This window comes from Scatophagus argus, chromosome 19, assembly GCF_020382885.2.
Source record: "Scatophagus argus isolate fScaArg1 chromosome 19, fScaArg1.pri, whole genome shotgun sequence".
In the NCBI taxonomy this organism is placed as follows: Eukaryota; Metazoa; Chordata; class Actinopteri; family Scatophagidae; genus Scatophagus; species Scatophagus argus.
This window is the reverse complement of record NC_058511.1, coordinates 19,004,792-19,025,000: the sequence shown is the minus strand read 5'-3', so window position 1 is coordinate 19,025,000 and position 20,209 is coordinate 19,004,792. Positions and strand designations below refer to the sequence as shown.

Here is a 20,209-nt window from a genome sequence, read left to right as displayed (position 1 = left end):
AGGAAAAAATGTGTATTTTTGATTTTGAGGTGAACTTTGTCATTGTAAGAGGTTGTTACTTCACCTTAAATTTCATAAACTGTGGAAATAAACCAATATGAAGAACGTAATATATAACTATCCATAAAAGTTTGCTTGCACTAAATAACAACAACGAATTTACAACCTAATTGAAAAACTGAGGTCCACCTATGGCACAAATTAAACTAGTTTAATCACAAAATGCCATATTTGGCATTTCAGTGGCGTTACAGACAGATGAGGTATCAAGTGGAACAGAAAACAGTGTCAGCTGATTGCTGTTCTTGTTCTGTTCAATATTTTTGAAGCCACATTTTGAGATTTGAGACTATGTCCATGACCAGAGTTCACATCTACTCGTTGTTAACAAGGAAACAGACATAAAATAGTTTTTCTACTTACTTGTACTAATGCAGTGTATTTTAAATGAGCTATATAAAGTATTTTGGCTATGCAGTAAGTTATGAAAAGTCTGAAAAAGTAAGTGTACACCAAACCTCTTAACCAATCTACATACGAGCTAGCATTGTTCCTAACAGGTTATAATAATGAATGTACAAATACTATCGGCCAGAAAAAAATGAATCCCTGTTACTTTTGCTAATTAGCTAATAATATCACCTTAAATGTTTTAAGTATTAGCATAGGATATTCTAATTGATCTGTGTCTCTAGTGGAAAGATGCCAAATAATATGACCATATACTCATGAGTCATGGTCAGCCAGTCTGTGTAGGGAGTTTACTGATGAACACCCAGCCACAGCTTTCCTTGGTAGCAACATGTTGAATCCCGTGGGACTGTGGATCTGTGCAAACTTCTACAGAAATAAATCATTTGTGGTGCTAAAGTAATTTCCCCTAAATTGCTAATTTATTTAACCAACCTTTGTTAACCTGGTCTTATTTGAGCAATACAAATGTAGAGTTTCTCCAAATAATGAGAGAGGCTGATGAATTTTCTAAGATAAGAGTTAATTGATCCTAGAGGAGAAGATCAATTGTTACAGCAGCACAGGGAACAGGAAGGCAGAGGCAGATCCAGATGTCTTTCAGCTTTAATTCCAAACTATCACCAGCAGAAGAAAACAGAGGTTTTGCATGTACTTAATACTTAATATTGTATTCTCAAGTATATACTGAACATGTGCTTTTTTTTGTACAAATTATAGGCTATAAAGCTGCATCTGCTGCTAGCGACCTGTAGCAGTATCACTGAGGTGGTGGAATTGAGAGAATATAAAGGACATAATGATTATGTACTCTAAAAGTTATAGTATGTGTCCTCAGTCACTCAGTGTTTAATTCAACAGTTCCAACCCCACATACAGGAGTAACAAGTACAACACATATCCCCTGTACACTCTCATTAACAGCTCAACTGTTGTCGTGATGATAAGCAATGTGGGAGAACACCAGGTGTACATAAACTGCTCATGTTAGCATCTCTGTTGCCTCCTCTTGATAATGGTTTTGCATCAAAATTAAAAGATGGACACTTGATCACACCTATCATCATCATGTCAGTATCCCTGCTTCCTTTAGTGTTGTTCAAATGAAAGTATTTATTGTTTCTAATCAATGTGAACTCTTGGGATGGTGTATAAATGGTATATAACTGTTAAGGACATTTCACATCTGGTCATGCATTTTAAGATGCGTGACCTGATGTGTGCATGTCATTTAAAATGAGAATCAGATATGCAGGAAAGGACAAAGTTGAGGTGAATTTTGTCTTGTGACTTGTCTTAGTGACATCATCGACAGTCAAAGTCTGGTTAGGAAACAAAATGACTTGGTTAAGTATGGGTTTAAGATGGTTTGATTTATAATAAGTTTACTTACATAACCAACTTAAGTAACTAATTAATAACTTATGGACGCATCTTAAAATAGGTCAGTGATTATTATTAACACCGGTCACCTGAGTGAAAGTACTGTGGTGATCTCCTCTTCAGTGGATACACTGGTTGTGTACAACAAAAAAGGCTGTATTCAGCTGGTGTACTCAATCTTGAAATGGCGATTTCGTATGAGGTGGGCCCTGAACTGGGACATAGTAGTCGTTTCCATTCCTGGTTTCAAAGTTCAGACTTTTTACTGAGTATACACAGCGACAATTTTGATTCTTGCGCTATTTTAGTAATGCATTACTGAGTAACAACATTACTTGTGTCATCATGCATATCTACTAATAAGGATTTGTTGATCAGCCAGTGTATTGATATTGAATTTGATCTAATATTCCAACCTGGTGGTCAGTAGATGGCATGCTCCTTCTTGTATGGGTACTTAATCTCCATTGATTTGCTGTAGATTGATTGGATATTCAGTTTGATGCAATTCCTGCTTTCATCAAGCAAATGTTTCATTGTTGGCTTGCCTTCTAGTGGGCCGTATGTGAAACAGAGTAACATGTACCTATCATCCAAGGTCCCTTGCTCACCACAGTACCATGACATCTGCTGATGGAATTTGTCCCTTGCCCAGTATGACAGATCCAAACAATATGAAGCCCAAGGACAGCGGACAGAGACCTTGCCAAAGGAGGATGATCTACTCATCCTCTCATGAAGGTGGACTGCACCAACAAATCACATCTTAAACCTTTCCTTCCTTTTTTTTCCCTTCCATGCTTTGCTTTCCCTTTAATTACCTTCACTTAGACTGCCCCATCTTTCCTTTCCATGTCTTTTCCATTCTTCCTTTTCCTTTCCTTACTTTATGTTTAGTTACCTTCCCTTTGCCTGTCCTTTCTTTCATTTCCTAAATCCATTCCTTCCCCTCCCTTTCAATTCCTCTCCTTTTCTTCTTTTTCCTTTGCTTAATTTTTTCCTGTCCCCCTTTTTCCTTTGATAATTTGCTGTAAAGTATTTTTGAGAGGAAAGAAAGAACATGCTCTGAACAGCTACTGTGCAGATAAAAAAATTCCTAAGACACAACATGTGTTTACAATGTTGAGAAGTGAGAACAGCTAGAAATGAAAATCCAACCTAATGTGTCTACAGGGTGTTGTGTCTAGGTGGAGCACCACAAAAATGCAGCATGAAGTTCCAAAACCTCCCACAGAAATGTTCCTCTGACTCCATGAGTTGTTCAGGTTCAAACTGAGACAACATCAGCAGCTTGTTGTTCTGTTGACTGTTTCTTTATGTGGTATCACCAAATGAGTAGGTATTTCTAGTCGATTGAAACGATCTTTTAAGAAGCACTTGTGTTTTGTTTTAAGAGGTCACAGTATGTTCCCAAACAGAAGGGAAGTTTAGTGAAATTATTGAAGCCTGTGTGTCTGTGGATTGGTGGTCATGGTGCTGCACCCTCATTACACTTGGCAGTAGAGTGTACACCCATAACCTCTCCAGCTATAGCAGCACTTGGACAGCTGACACATTCTGCCTATTCCCCTCTCTCAGATTGTCTGTCTCACTCCCAATTGCTGCTTCTCTTGCCAGCTACCGCCGCCGCTCTGTCTGATTCGGCTGATAGGCTACACAGATTAAAATACTGTTGAATTAGTTAAGCATACAGTAAAATGTCTCCTCTAAGAAAGCTCTGTTTGTATTTGCCGTGACCTCAACACACCTTTTTATATTGCAATCAGTGAAATCAGCCTAGGGGTAAAGACACTCTGAAGATGTTTGGTTTTTTTTTTATTTTTCACTCTGACCTAACTGGGGCTCTTAGCCATGGGGCAGCAAACATTTTGCACTGCTGTCTTTTGAAGTGGGTATGAAAGAACCTAAATTTAACTTGGGTAGAGCTCAGTCTCTCATGAAAATATACTTTGAAAGAAACAGTCCAATTTTTTTTTTTTTTTTTTGGGGACAGGAATGAATGCTGTTTGTGCCTGTTTTGCAACAGACTGACTGTTTGGCCTGAATAAATAAGTTCCACCTACGTACGGCCGCCACCACCAACCACTATAATCACTGTCAGAAACCTACTGCCACCCACTTACACCTGGAGGAATCAGAGAGAGAGATTAGAACTGAGGTGTCAACACCATTGGAAGGCAGAGGAAGAGGGAGTCAAAGAATCCTCCTGGAGCTGCCTGGTGTCAGTATCAGGCCTCATGCTAGCTCCGCTTCTGTACCTGCTGTATTTTTAGCCCAAGAAGATATGGTGCTACAATGAGTCAGATTCAGGTTGGCTGAACCTTGATGGCTTCAATAAACAACATGTAATAGAAATCTGTGTGTTTACATGCAGGCAAAGGAAAACTAGTTTACTACAAGTTGGGTTTTATTATCAGTTTTGAAAAACAGGTCCAACAGGGCAACATGAGCAGTCAGATGATGAAGTTATACTACCAATCAATGTGAAACATCCACCACAGCTTGCAGCCTGCTTTCCTGGTTCAATCTGACTATGTAACAAAACCAATGTGGAAAAAATTACAAAATTAAAACCCAAATTGTAAAAATCTGAGTTAACATGTGCAGTAATGTGATTTCTTACAGCTTTTTGGCCCCTGGAGGGCAGTCTGTTACGCTGACACATTATCACATTACAAAGATGTCATCAAAGCCTTCACTTAGAGTTGTTTAATTTCTGTTTGACTTATGTCAGTCCAATATTTCCAATCTGACTTCTTAGCCAGGTTTATTTTCTTCATGTGTGCACGTGATCAACAAAGACATCAATGTGGCAGGATGAAAAGAAAAATCATTAGCAGTGCGTCCTCACAATATAAATAATTCACATTCTGACTAACACTGAAACTCTGTGCATTTGTAAGCTTCCAGCAAAGTGCTTGTCGGCTCATCAAACAGCATCTGAAACCCAGCTCAGCACTCTGACAACGGAGCTAAGGGGGTCGGGGGGGAAGGTTCCGAAAGCAACAATCATGTCCACTTTAAATAATGATTAGCCAACAACTGTATAGAGGTGAGAAAGTACGCAGGAATTGAACTTTTTTTCTCATTTTTCTCACAAACGCTTTTCACGCGTGGGAACAAGCGCATCAGGAAAGAATGTCTAAAAGTGAACGTCATTATGCCATTTCCTCTTAGCATTCCCTTTTCTGTGACAGCAGGCCTTTAGTGCGCCATTTGGAATGCTTAAGATAAGGACACAGGATCCTTTAACACTAACAGAGCCCTGAAAAAAGTAAGCCTTGGATTTATCAGAGGTATTGTAGAAATATGGTTACTGATCTGCTGCATGTACTCATGGATTTTACAGTAACCAAATAATTATAGGCCGTTTAAAAATGCGCTGCTTTCATGTGGAAACCTACTGAATGTAACACTTTTGTAACACAGAAATCCTAAAATTCTTAATATTAACAAGAATCATGCATTTTATTATCCTCAAAGCAAATTTTCCACGTAATCAATAGTTATAGTATCTTAAGTTCAGCTGTTTCATGGGAAAGAAGTGTTGGCTGCTGCTGAGACAGACGTGTTTACTTACGGACCTCAACTTCATTACAATTCCAAGAGGCAGCCTCACAATGCTTATTCACTGTGGAAATATGACCCAAATTTTGCCAGAGAAGCTATGCTTTGAAGTTTGAAATTAGACTGGGGAACTTTTATTCTTTATTTTAGATGTAGGCAGCTTATCAAACACTTTTTTTTTTTAATTCTTAATATCAAAGCTTTTGAAGACTCAATTAGCCTCATCTCTGGTCTTGTCATAAAGCCACTTTAGACTTAGATTTAATAAGGGTTCATACAGAGCAGAATCGTTGATGGGCTGTGGTTAGAGGCTGCTAGAATTGCTTCTGGCCAATATCCTATATGATGCACAACAGTCTTTTTGAGGAATGGAGCATTTTTGTAAAGTGATACTGTACTGTGAATGACATCATTTTGGATTCCCAGGCCATCACACAGCAACATAAACCATGGAGCATCTGGTTGTTGTTGTTGTTGCATAAATCCAATCTGACTCCAATCTGTTGAAGAGAGCTCTCCGGTTACACTGCTGCAAGCCAGCATGACAGTGAGAGAGAGATGTGAGAGATGTTCTAAAAAGGCATATTCAATATTTTCACATGTTATTTGTACAAATGCTGAATTCAGAAATCCATCCATCTATTTTCTATAACCACCTATCCTTTCCAGGGTTATACAGGGGGCTGGTGCTGATCCCAGCTGACACCGAGAAAGAACCCAAAGCCTTCCTGCTGTGAGGTGAATCACTGAGATTAAAATACACGTGTAGGATAGGACATGTGAGTTTGAAATAAACAAGGACAATTTTGCCAAGTACAGACTAAGCATGTCAAACCCTCATGTCAAGTAAGCAACCTGCCATCAAGGCCACTCTTGTCACCAGAGGGGTTTTCACAAAAATAGTGTAAAATCCTATGTCCTCTGATAGCTTGCTTAAATAAATCATCTTATGTATTTGTAAAGGTTTATAAGTGTACTTTTAGTAAGCTGTACCAAACCGGGTTGATTTGATTTCTTATCAAATTCTTTCACAATATCCTGAAAGAATTGCAACTGTTAAGATAAAAATGTAATGTGGCTAAAACGTTACTGCCAGTATGGTCCTCACTGAAGAGTTTAAATGGCATTACTGGACACATCATTACATCATTTAGCTACAGAGTCATAGGTGATTGTACTTAATCTCAACTCATATACATAAGTGTGTGTGTGTGTGTAGCTATTTGCTACACTGCTATGCATATTATTGTATATTTAACTCCACCACATCTCTCTCTCTCTCTCTCTCTCTTTTATTCTGGCTCAAGTACATAGCATGATCGTATGTCACAGAGCTTAGTTTGCAAAACCTGTCCCTGGGAGGCATGGGAACACATACAAAGTTCTAACATTGTTACAGTAAAAAAAAAAAAATCCTCCAAAACCTTATGAAACTGATCATAATGACTACATCACAGATCCCTCAGCAAAGTCACATTTAAAGTTGTGAACAAACTCTGCTCTGCTTATTTGACAGTCATAAATGTAAACATAAAAGGGAAAAGGTAAAAGGTGGATGTTCAAGCCAGGAAAGATAAGGCAAAAAACAACAACAAAAAAAGATCTGTTGCTGTAGACATTCAGAGAAGCATTGAATAAAAGTATTCTTTTCTGGACATGGTACTCCCAAATCTAAAGGGAGTAACACTGATTCAGTTATGTGTTGTTACATAATTAAGGCACAGGTAATAATTTACAGTTTCCTCAAATTTTCAAGGGGGCCTAAAAGGTTTAGTTTTCACATTATATTAGTATAGAACTAATTTACACCACCTGTCATGAAACAAACCTGTGCTTACAGATTTATACATCCACAAAGCCACAGAAATATCATTTTGCACTCGGAACAAACTCCCACATGCATCTGCACTGTGATGACTTACTGAATACATTCGTCTTTCCTCAGTTAGGAGTGCCCTCCCTGCACCCCTCGACGACCAGGTTTATGTTTGTTGGCAGCAATGGAGGGCTGGAATGGGATGCTTAATTATTAGCTGCCCACACTGAGTCCAACAAACTTGTGTTGAAAATTCCATTAAAAGACCCTAAGAGGTAAATTTCCAACAGCCCACCTCTCTGCTTTTTCACAAATGATCTAATATTCGATTGAGTCAGACTAGGACATTCCTCAGCTCTGTTTTCTTCATTCCCAGAAAAGATGTATCCCACCCACACACTCCTCTGAAAGCATCCAAAACCCCTCCATAACTTACTTTAATCTCATAATTTCCCTTTACCTTGACTGGTCATTTAAATCTGAGCTTGAAGGCAGAAATTATATGGAAAGACTCATATAATATATCCCAAAGTTTGAACAAATCCACTTACAACTTTTCTCTTGATTCTAAAAACTAAGCTTGGGGCTACTGATTAGTTTCTTCTTCACTCTCACAGAAAGTGTGCATTTCATCAAAGTGGGCTGCAGTCACACTATGTTCTGATATGGAACCTACTTATGGAGAGGGTATTCAAGACGTTCCTCAACAGCAGGTTATTAAAGCGTACATGGCTGTGAGACATAGTTCACTTTTGCCAGACAAAGAGGGACGGTTTTCTCATTGATATTGTGCTTTTTAAAAAATTAACTTGCTATTAATTACATATAGGCCTGCAGTGAATATGCATATGACATATAATTACAGGATTTCACTCCTGCCAGGTCTTAGTTGGCATGATGTAGTGGTTCATACAATAGAGCACCATCTGTTAAGCTGCCTGGAAGGAAGTTAATGGCTTGTAGTCTGCTGCTCCCTAGAGTTTACGGGTCATCACTGCAGCTCGTGTCTGGAGATTTTAAGGAGGGGATTTCCAAATGCTTTCATGTCAGACGGGATGTCCAGTAGAAATATAGCAACAGCTGGTAAAGATATTAATCTGAGAATCATATTAAATCTTTTTTTTTTTCTTCTTTTTTTTTCAACTGCTCTGATTAGTGCAGACTACAGCAACACTGTGCTAAATGTTAAATAATTTTAAAATTAAGCACAGTTAATAAAATATTTACTTGTTGCATGCTGCAATCAAAAACTCTGTTCATTAGTCAAAAAACTTTAATGAGACATGTTTTTGTTTGTCTGCGTCATTATGTCCAGATCTACTGTTAGTGTTCTTGTTCATCAGATAATGTAGGACAAGAAATACACTTATTCACTAAATTATGAGTTGTCATTAATCTAATGTTTAATCTAAATTTGTTTTTTTATTATTTGACTTTACATGGATATTGATGTCTATTTGAATGAAATTCTACATACTGATGAATACGGGCACGTTTCTCCTTATCTACCGTTTGTCTTTTTGTAGTATTTTGATATTGTGATGGTTTATTTCTTTTATTTACGGGTTCAGTGAGTACAGTTTAGTGGCATGTAGTGGTCTGGTTGCAGATTACAAACTGAGTGAACACACCTCATCTTATGGAGAAATGCAAAAGGCCGTCTCTGGGCTACTGTAGAAACAAGAAAAGGAAAAAGAGGAGTCATTTTAAAGTAATGAAAACACAACAATTCTAAGTGTGAGGTGATTAGACATTCATGAAAACGTCATTATGAATATTATATTCTTTATAATAGATAGAGATCCTTCGAACACATTGGACCTTTGACTACTCGGGTGGCAGTGCGTTGGTTTTCTCAAATGATGAAGGCTGCATAGACGAAAATGTTGTAAATCAATAAAATACACCCCTTCTAATTGAAACAGGGTGTGGAAGTTTATTCGTTGTTCTCATTTTGGCACAATCACACCCTGTTCTATTTTACACTTTATTTCTAGATGATCCATCTGATTGACTAAACGTCTCCACTGATAAAATGAGTGCCTAGTTTTAGAGTTAATTTACAGTAATTGCTCAAATTGCACGTTTTATTTCTATCTGTGAGAACATAACAGTCAATTAATCAGTGACATTAAAAATAGCAAGTTAATTATCCTAGAAAGTTCAGTGAATTGTATCCGCTGCGCGAAAGGATAGAGGAGAACATTTGGTCCTCGTGGCTTTCGGTTCTACGTCACTATATGTTGACGTGTGGCTAGTGAGACAGCTGCTGTCTCGTTAGCCAGCTAACGCAGCCAGTTGCTTCTTGTTGGTGGGTGGTAAAGGAAAGTACAGACAGCTTACTGTTTGTGCAGACACATAATTTTTTAATAATGGCGGCTGACTGGGAAGAAATTCGGCGGCTTGCTGCTGATTTTCAAAGAGCGCAGTTCGCTGACTCAGTGCAAAGGTAACCGCATTTTACCATTCAAGCCCCAGCTAGCAGCAAAGCTAATGTTAGCTAACACTAAACTTTCCTTTAGTAGTGAACTGACTCTTTTCTGTTAAAAGCCGTGGTTAACAACAGTAAGAAGAAATGTGTCTAAATATGTGTATAACCAGCAATGATACTCCACTTATGGCGTTTTTGTAAACATTTCCGCAGATTATCGGAGAGGAATTGCATCGAAATTATTTCAAAATTGGTCCAAGACAAGAAGCTCGATGTGGTGCACACACTTGATGGAAAGGAGTACATCACTCCAGCGCAGATCAGCAGGGAGATCCGAGATGAACTCTACGTCCACGGAGGTCAGTTTAACAGCCAGTTCAGCCGCCACGTTCAGTGGGGTTTAATCATGCTGACTCCTGTGGAGTCTCCGCCAGACTGTAGCACTTTGGGAATGATGACAATGACTAAATCTTGCTATTCTGTTTCACAGGGCGAATCAACATTGTGGACCTCCAGCAGGTGTGTATTGCAAGTTGAAATATTGCCTTGAGCTCTCTGTGTTGCCATCTGTGTCTGGTGCCATATGTCAGACAAGCTGAGAGTCAGAATACATACTTTCATATGTACCTTTTATTCAAGCATCCTATGAATTGTATGTTGCTCTTCTTCCTCTCAGATTATCAATGTGGATTGGGTTCATGTTGAGAACAGGGCGGGTGACATTGCTAAATCTGATAAAGGAGTTCAGCTTGTCCTGGGACAACTTATTGATGAGTGAGTATTAAGTGACTTTTTTAGCACATTCGTGCAAGGAAATATTAGTCAGTCTGATCTTAAAATGGAATCTAGGCTTTCCAAATTCTGTGTGATGACACCAATACGGAAAGACATTTCAGGTCAGGTTCTTGGTATGGTAGTACACCTAAACCAGCAAACAAAGAAAAAATAAAGCGAGGAATCCTTTCAAGAACGTAGCTCATAAAACACTTAAAATTCAGTCAGATAGTTTTCCATAAAATGATTATGATGATGACGAACTAGTGTAAAACAAAAATCCGAAATGAAAAGGTATAAAGTAAAATCTAAAGTAAATATTGAGAACATATTGTCAAAGTATTCATTAACATGGCGATTACCCCTGTGTGTAGCACATACTTGGACCGTTTGGCTGAGGAGGTGAATGACAAACTGCAGGAGGCCGGTTTGATCAGTATTGCAGAGCTGTGTAAAAACTATGACCTCCCAGGAGATTTCTTATCTGAGGTGAGTCAGATAGCATCCAGCCATTAACCTGTTTGTGTAAGTCACAGAAGAAATCTCACAAGATATTAGGCAGTAGATTCTGTCACATTAAAAATATGACTTTTTTTCCCCTCTTTTTGTATGTGCGTTTTGCTTATTGACTTCACTGTCGATTTAAAAAAAATTCTGACTACTTTATGTCTTCTAACATGTCTCAGGAGTTGTCAAAGCGTCTTGGGAAGCTTATCCAAGGAGAAATGGACCAGTACAACAGGGGGGTCATATTTACTCCGGCTTACGTTGCTCGTCACAAAGCCAGGATACGAGGGCTTTTCAGCGCCATCACAAGGTAAACATTGTTACGATGTTTCACACATCGGGCCTCATGCGAGAACCCCTCATTCAAAGAGACTCGTGGCAGTTTGTGATTTAAGATAACTTAAATCTCATATTGCCGATTTTGACCAATTTTTCCAGCATTTACCAATTTTTGCAAATTTTCTCCCAATTATTAATTGGATCTACGAGTGGTTCAACCTGTCAGCACGTACAAGTGCGTAACCTGTAGTTCGTGCACACTTAAGGGTAAGAAACCCAAAGATGTGGTGAGCATAGATGGATGATTTCATTTTCCATAGCTCTCATAAGATTTACTCTTTGCTTCTTCTCTGAACCCTTGAACATTTTTCCAATCATAATGTACAGTGGAAATAATTCACTCGTGTTCACAAACCAAAAATAAAGCTTTTTTGTTTTTTTTACTTGGCATAATGATTCACAAAGTCCATGCAAAGTGTACTCACGTGAGTTACAAATATTCAACTTGAGTGAAAAAGTCTTGCTGGTGCTCAGCAACTGAGAGCTGTTGGCAGAGCTGAGGCTTATAGAGGAATAAACGACCAGATTTTTGTCTGTTCCAGGGGCATTTACTGGCTGTTACTCCTTTAAACTCATTGGATTAAAAAGTGCATTTATCTTCACTCTTGTTTCTCAACCTGTCTAGTCTACTGTAATTAGCTTGTCTTAGTCCTTGATAGCTGCTGACTGATGGGGCTGTGTACTTTGTGTCATGGAGGGAAATAACTGTGTCTCTGGTGAGTGATAAGTTTTGTCAAATACCTGGGTCTCCACACCAGCTAGTTGGACTAGTCCCAGCCTAGTCAAGCAAGCATGAACTGATGAAGCCTCTTGGATGAGAGGTGAAACGTCTTCAAAGACAAATAACTAAGTCCAGTTGCATTCGATTGAATTTCCTTGAGATAACCATGACCTGGATGAATGAGAATATTCACAGGCTTTTGTCAGAGGTAACACACACAACTTTTGCTGGAGTAGGTAACACAAAAAAAAAAATGAGAGACAGATTTAGGTTAAAAGATATGGAAATGTTCTTGCACAAGGCCCAGTGGAATTCTTAATTGTACTGTTTTGTATTTGACACTCGACACCCTCCTGTTTTTTTCCTGAAGGCCAACATCCGTCAGCAGCATGATTGCAGCATTTGGATTTCAGGAACATCTTCTGTACTGTAAGGACACATTTAACAGTTCTTTATTTGTCTCTGGCTGTTCCACAGTGTTTCATACTTTGATGATGTTGTTGTTGTCAGCTGTCGGTAGTGGTACACATACTCAGATCTTTTACTTCAGTTAAAGTACCAGTACCTCAATGTTAATATACTCCCAAACAAGTAAAAGTTCGGAATTTAAACCCTACTTTAAATGACATATTCTATATTCTATTCTATACATATTTGGCGTTGTTCCCCTGGTTTCCAACCTAGAAGCTAGGTTGCTCTGGAGGGTCACCAGATGAATCTGACCAATCGTCAGATGATTAAATGTAATGCTTAAATCTTTTAATAATGTGTAACTACAGCGGTCAAATAAATGTAGTGGGGTTAAAAAGTACAGTATCTCTCTCTAAAATGTATTGGAATTGAAGTATAAAGTAGCATAATATGGAAATACTCACATTAAGTCCAGGTACCTCAGAATGATACTTAGATACAGTACATTTTGCCATTACCAGCTGTCTTGGAGGAGTTGGTGGAAACCGGACGCCTAAAAGGAAGTGTGGTTGGAGGTCGGCAGGACAAAGCTGTGTACATCCCTGATATTTACGCCAAAACACAGAACGCTTGGGTGGACTCTTTCCTCCAGCAGAACGGGTATTTAGGTATGGCTTTGAAAATTATATCAGGTTTAAAAAAAAAACAACCTATCTTTAAATCCAATGAAGTTTAAAGTACATGAGTTTTTTTTCTCTCTCTTCAGAGTTTGATGCTTTGGTCAGACTGGGGATCCCTGACCCCTCCAGCTACATTAAGAAGCGCTTCAAGTCCAACAAGCTGCTGTTCCTCCGAGCAGCCTGCGTGGGACAGGCTCTGGTGGACCAGGTAGAGGCCTCTGTGGAGGAGGCTGTCAACTCCGCCACATGGACTGACATACAGGTGCCCACACAGCTCTGTATTTCACTGTCATTAGAGGAGTTTCTCTTTATGGTTAAAATGTCAGTTGCCCCAGTTTCTCATTCTCGCTCTGGCTGTCTTAGCCTATTTTGCCCAGCTGCCTGTCAATGGAGGACATTGGGATGTTGATCAACCAAGCTATGAGAAACACCAACATCCAGTCCTCTGCCAGAGTGCTGGGAGGCACAGTGGTGGTCAGTGAGAAGTTCATCAGCAGCTGCCTCTCTGTCTTTGATGAAGCCATGCAGCAGAAAGCTCAGAAGGTATTGCCACCAGTTAGTTAAGACATCCAAATCAAGTATAAAACACAAACTACAGTGTCAGTGTGTTTTTATTTTGTTGTTATGTGATGCGTCTCTCAGGAAGTGAAGAACAATCCGGTGTTTCTGATATCTGAAGATGACCTGAAGCAAGCATCCATGTTGACTGAGAGCTCAGCGCCGTCTAAGAAGGAGAAGAGAGAGGCGGAGCGCAGGAAGAAGGCTGCAGGTTGGTCCCCCACCTGCTCTAAACACCGGTGCTGACTGAGAAATCGTATTTTCATCACGTGTTCACAAATGTTCCTGTTGATTGACCGATCAGTGAATTGACTGAGTACTGCAGAGCACACGGTAAACATAATACTAATGCAATACTTTTCGTTAAACAAGTTTCTTGAACGTTAATGAATTAACGGTTTTTAAATGTGGCTTATCCAGATCCATGTCATATTAATGTAATGAATAATATCATTGGGAATTATTTTTAATGCACTGCCGGGAAATAATGAAATATATGTGACAAGAGGATCCCGTCGCGGTGGTTCAGGGATGTGGTCAGGTCACGTGTCCTAGGGGAGGTGTTTTGGGTGTGTCCATCTGGGGAGAGATGCCGTGGTAGGCCCAAGACACCAACGAGAGACTACAGACAAGCTGGTGTAAGGGGCCAAGGAGGTTCTGGGCTTCCTTGCCGAGACTGCTGAACCCAGATAAGCAGATGAAGACTTATGTGATTGAGAAGCGGGGATTAAATTGTGTTCTGAAAGAAGCCCAGCGTACAGCAAATACAGATCATTTTTCACTACAATGGTGAGATAAATGGAATTTGTTTCCCTGTGATTGAGGACATTTAATATTACTTGTTCTAATTAAATTGTTTCCATTTTCATTGGTTCTGGAGGGTTACATGAGAGAGAAGGAGAAAGTGTCATTTTTAATATGAACTTTTCTCCTCCCCGAACTTTCTTGTGGTTTTCTGTGCTATTCATCTTATCTTTGGTTTAATAAATGAGCGACATATGGGCGATGTCATCGATTGTTATGATAATTGAATCTCTTCTTGTATTTCTGCAAGTGGAATGAAGTAGTAATAATAGACAGTCAGCAGATAGTCTGCACTCGATATTGGCAGTACACTTAATTTGTCTGGGATACTTGAAGGACTGAAAAAAAAAGGCTTTTGTTCTTGAATTGTAAATCATCTGCTAACCGTCGTTCTCCCAGAGGGCAGTGGCAGCGTGAAAGCAGGCGGAGGAGGCAACGCCAGAGAGATCCGGATCCGTAAAACCAAGAAGAAAGTGAGGAAAGACGAAGACAGCGATGAGGAAAACGGAACTTCACAGCAAAGTACAGTCACGGCCACAAAACGTTTTTTATCTTCACTGGGACATCATGTTTCTATATGCACACTAAGCCTGTTCAGTGAGGCATTTTACTTTAACAAGAGCCTAATGGCTGCTTAGAAAGAATCTCTCCCCTGGGTTGTTAAGGATTTTTTTTTTTTCTTTCATAGAAGACAAAGGTAACTGTAGCATCCCTGTGAGACTAATTAGCTCGTGTTTTACCTTTGCCAAGATCGTAGCAAACAGGCTGCAGTCCTCTTTATGACCCAGGAGGAGATTGTTGCTGTTCTAGAGGAGAGAGTGAATGACTGCCCTGAAGAAATCCTCTCTGAGCTGGCAGAGCATTTAGTAAGGTAATACACAGGTTTGTGTCTGAAGTTCATTTTCTCTGCTAACACTTTGAGAGCAATAAGTCTGTTCTGACACTGTTCATTTCTCTGCAGACCTCTGAGTAAAGCCTATCAGGAGGTGCTGCGGGCAGTGTTCATGTCCTCCAGCAGCTCTCCATCAGGGACTGGCAAGAGGAAGAGCATGAAGGATCTACAGGAGGAGATCACCAACCTGTACAACAACATCCGACTCTTTGAAAAAGGCACCAAGTTCTTCTCTGGTAAATCCTGCTCTCACCGCCAAGGTGCAAGTCACAGATGACTGGTGCCTTAAAGCCCTCACAAAGGTGGAATCAGTATTACACTGCCTTAGTGTTACCAATCTGTACCAAACAAACTGGAACTTTGTACACACAAAACAAATCCTATTCATTTTGGCGTCTTGATCACACGCAAGCGGCCTTGTGGGTCACTGAAACACCTTCGAAAGCGCAGATTGTTCAAAACTCCAGTAAAACAGAGCACTTGAGAAACAATGACGTTATCACCTAAATTTGCACATGCGTAGTGTTGTTTCGTGTCGTGAGCATGCGTTGGACATAACAGTGTGTTTGTGTAAGTTTTTTGTTAGCACTGCTAGATTAATTGGTCAAATTAAATGTTCACTGTGTAGGATTCAGTCGTAGCACCATGTAGTTGTGAGAATGTAGATTGCAACCTGCTGAACGCACCTCTGTTCACCTTCCCCTACGCCGGCTACAAAATGCAGACCAGTGTTCGGTCTGTTCTTGTATAGTGTAGAAACATGGCAGTGCAACATGATGGACTGTGAAAGGGGACCTGCTTCCTCTGTAGATACAAAAATCTCATTCTAAGGTAACTAAAACACTATGATTGTAAGTTTCAGGTCAATCTACACTAATGACAACATAATAATTGATATTATATTCCACTCCTGCCCCTAAGTCTACCTAAAACCAGCATGCTGGACCTTTAATTAACTGAAAGTCACAATATATGTTATGCCTGTCACATGTGTAGTCATAAAGGGAGCCTGCATTCAAAATGAACTTAATGGAGATTCTTTGATCATGCAGATGAAACCCAGGTTCATATTGCCAAGCACGTCCTGAAGACCCTGTGCACAGATGTCACCAACATCCTGTTTAACTTCCTGGCTGCCGACCTCATGATGTCTGTGGAGAATCCCAGCACCATCAGCAACGAGGTGAGAGAAGCCTCCTGCTTTGTTTCTGCGTCTCATCTCAGGAGCCTTAAACAACTGCGCTCCAGGAAGAGACGATCAGAGGCTGGGATCACTTTTAAATCAAGTTAATTAGAACTTTGTGTCGTCATTTAAAACGCACTGTGGGACTTGTTAGGGTTTGGACTTCATCATTGATGTCTCTGATGTGTCGCCTCAGGTCAGAGTGAAGATTCTGGGCAAACTGTCAGAGGAGACAAAAGGACCGCTTATGAAACTGCACAACTGCCTGAACGGCAAAGTAAGTATGTTTCCTGTTGGTTACATCAGCAGCTGGTGGCTTTAGCTTGAGGGAGGGATAGAACTGAAAACTACTGAGATGGAAACTTCATAGTTTGTCACTGTTTGCCCTATGCAGGCTATTGAAGACTTTCTGACCAACATAGAGGCTTGTGCAGAGGTGTGTGGCTTCATGCTGAAGAAGGGAGACAAGAAAAAGGAGAGGTAATAACAATGCTGACCTTTCATTTTGGATGTTTTTTTATCAGCATAAATTTTCATAGGAAAAAATAAATCCACTGGAGCCGCGTTTTTTGAGCTGTGTGCGCTTCATCGTCACGTTTGTCATCCAGACAGGCCCTGTTTGTGCACCGTCAGGCTCTCACTGAGCAGCTGAAGGAGACGGAGGACCCGGCTCTGGTCCTCCACCTGACCAGCGTGCTGCTGTTTCAGGCCAGCAGCCACTGCATGCTGCACGCTCCTGGGCGCTGCGTGCCTCAGATCATCAGCACACTCACGGGCAGAATACCCACAGTATGTCCAACACTCACTAATAAGTGAAAGCTGCATTTGTGCATTAGTATAAAATCAAGTGGATAGTTAGCGACTGTGTAAAATTCTCTCATTATTTTTCCGAAATGTTTCTGTGCAGAGCTGCAGTGAAGTCTGGCAAAATCAGACTGTTGAAGCTTCATATCACGTTATAAAGTGACCTCTTCAGGATCAGTATAGAGGAACAAGTACAGCAACTGATAAATCTTTAAATATACACGTGTTTTCCATAGACTTGTGAATCCACCCTTTAATTAAGCTATCCAAATTGTAGTTTCAAAGAAAGTACAGATCTCAGTTGAATCTTAGGTTTTTTTCTTTAGTTACAAATAAATAAAAATTGGAGAAAAAAAATAGAAGCTGTTCAAAAGGAACTGCATCTGACTCTAGGAGTGCAGTTCTCTGGTGATCTCACGATTCAAGAAGTCAGAGGGCTACAATGTGATGGTAAAAATGATTATCACTGTGTCTTGTTTTAAATAGTTGAGACTTCTGTATCTGATTTATTTTGTTCTCATTGTTAAACATATTGTACATGGTATTTGTTAAAGGTTGGGAAACACAGGTAAAGGTAAAGATCCGATCCCAAACACAGTATAGAAGGAGTCTAATTCAATTCAATTCAGTTTATTTACATAGAGCCAATTCCCAACAAAAGTTATCTCATGACACTTTCCAGTTAGAGCAGGTCTAGACCAAACTCTTTAATTAAATTGTAATACAGAGAAGCCAACATTCCCCCTTGAGCAAGCACTTGGCGACAGTGGTGAGGAAAAACTGCCTTTTAGAAGGCAGAAACCTCGGAGCAGACCCCGGCTCAAGATGGGCGGCCATCTGCCTTGACTGGCTGGTCACGTTTAAATCTCCCAGCTACTGATCATCAACCCAGGCAGCCACTCACTAATGTAATATGGTCATTTTGTGCTCAAGGATTGTAATTTTTTTTTTTTGAATTTATTCATTTAGTTTTTGATCCGTTTCAACACCTCCTCACTCTTAATAGAGAACACTGACAGGAGCAAACACATGAAACTAATTTAGACAGATAAGGTCAAATATACTGAACCTCAGTTCAGAGTCTGGGGGTTTTCCCGTGTAGTTGGTGATCAAGAGATAGCTGTGTGTTTAGTGCAGCTTTAACTCAGACATAAAAGACATTATGTATTTATTTTTGCTTCAGTGTGGTCTGAGTGATTCAGCAAGTGCTGGCAACACACTGCTGCTTAGGATTGTTTACATCCTTTTTAGACACAGCAGCTGGGGGTAATCTCCATCTGCTGCGGTGGCAGTGTAACAGATCATTTGTATGGTGAGTTAAACTGCTGAAATGGTTGGCTTGTGTTGTTGCAGGACCAGCAGCAGCTGCTGTCTGCCTACCAGAGCCTGGTGGTGAAGCAGCTGGTGAGCCAGAGCCAGAGCAGGAAGCAAGAGGAAGCCGAAGGCGAGGCGGACAAAGCGGAGGAGCAGGACGAGGAGGCCAAGAGCATCCGCACTCAGCTCATGGCCCTGACGCAACAAGTCAAGGATCTGGTGCTGTCCCAGAAGAAGACAGCCGGCACAGAGGACTGAACAGTTCAAGCATCAAAGAAATCATAACAAATCTTTTTATGGTCTTACATGTTCAGATGAATACTTTTAATTCTGCAAGATCTGTTGTTAATAATGTATTTTTGTGAGTTATCAGTGAGGACTAAATTATTGAAGAAAATTCCTGTGTGGGATGTTTCCCTGTCAACCATTTTAACATGGAAATCCTCAGTGAGGTTCTAATTTTCATGCAATCATTAAAGCTCTCCTCTTCTTCATGAGTTGGTGTCTTTGTGTCATATGACTCTCTCTTCATTCGTATTCCTACACAGACCTGGAAAACTAAACAGGACAATTTATTGTTCACATTGGAAACAGCAGTTGACAAAGCATCTTGTTCTGGAGTGCTCTGGCAGCTGAGTTCTGTTGACAACCATGTGATTATTATAAAAAAATGCACCAGAAGATGCAAGTGAGACAGTCTTCAGGTGAAGTTAATTCATAATTCGGCTTTGATGAAAGGGCTACAGGTGCTCAAAATGACTTGAAACCTCCAAAACTACTGATTAAGTAGTTTGAGCTGAGATCATTTTATCATAATCCTGGAAAATTAAAAATGAGCATTTCTGGCTGTCACTGTTGGACTTAGAACTAACAAATAACATCCACCCAAGGAATGTTGGAATTTTATTTATCTCCTAGATATTTGAGTGAAAAGTAAAGGAAAATGTGAGTTGTTTGTCTCCCTCTTGTGGTAAGTTGCACAACCTTACATAACTTTCACAAAAGGTTTGTCTTTCTATGTCTAATTCTCCTTTGTAACACTAGAGGGCGCCAAACACCGAATGAGTGATAAGATCCAGTTTTAGAAGGCCAGAAAATATGTGCTCCAGTTAACATCTGACATCTAACTAAATATAGATTATACCACAGTTATAGTAACAGCATCGGAGATGCATGCACTGCAGAATCAAAAGTGTGTGGACACCCTAACTTACAAGCAAGTCATTTTGAAACACCTCACTCCAATACCAGGCTGTAAAACCATCCTCCACTGTTCTGGGAAGTCCATCCCACAGGTTTTGGGCCTTGGCTGCAGGGACATGCAACTGATTCCAGTTCATCCCAAAGTTGCTAGATGGGGGAGGGTTCAGGGCTCCGTTGCACACTGGTGAAGTTCTACCACACAAAGCTGGTAAATCCACTTCTTTATGAATTTATGATTGTTCATGTGGGCACTGATGTTGAACAAGAAAGGAAAGGAGTTTCTCAAAGCTGCTATTGGCAGCACACTATTATCTTAAGTCATTGTGTGCTGTTCATTCAGCACGAACTAAT

General features: G+C 40.0%; 1 protein-coding gene across 1 annotated transcript; it reads left to right on the top strand.

Moving 5' to 3' along the window:
- Nucleotides 1–9,468: 9,468 nt before the first annotated feature.
- Nucleotides 9,469–19,152, top strand: ufl1 (UFM1-specific ligase 1). The gene is made up of 19 exons (XM_046373647.1): nt 9,469–9,686; nt 9,882–10,027; nt 10,159–10,187; nt 10,345–10,442; nt 10,817–10,931; nt 11,129–11,259; nt 12,380–12,438; nt 12,942–13,088; nt 13,187–13,362; nt 13,464–13,643; nt 13,743–13,869; nt 14,862–14,984; nt 15,213–15,333; nt 15,424–15,590; nt 16,407–16,537; nt 16,734–16,814; nt 16,932–17,017; nt 17,146–17,326; nt 18,695–19,152. The coding sequence occupies exons 1-19, from the start codon at nt 9,610–9,612 to the stop codon at nt 18,911–18,913; spliced, it is 2,394 nt and encodes a 797-aa protein (XP_046229603.1). The 5' UTR covers nt 9,469–9,609; the 3' UTR covers nt 18,914–19,152.
- Nucleotides 19,153–20,209: the final 1,057 nt, after the last annotated feature.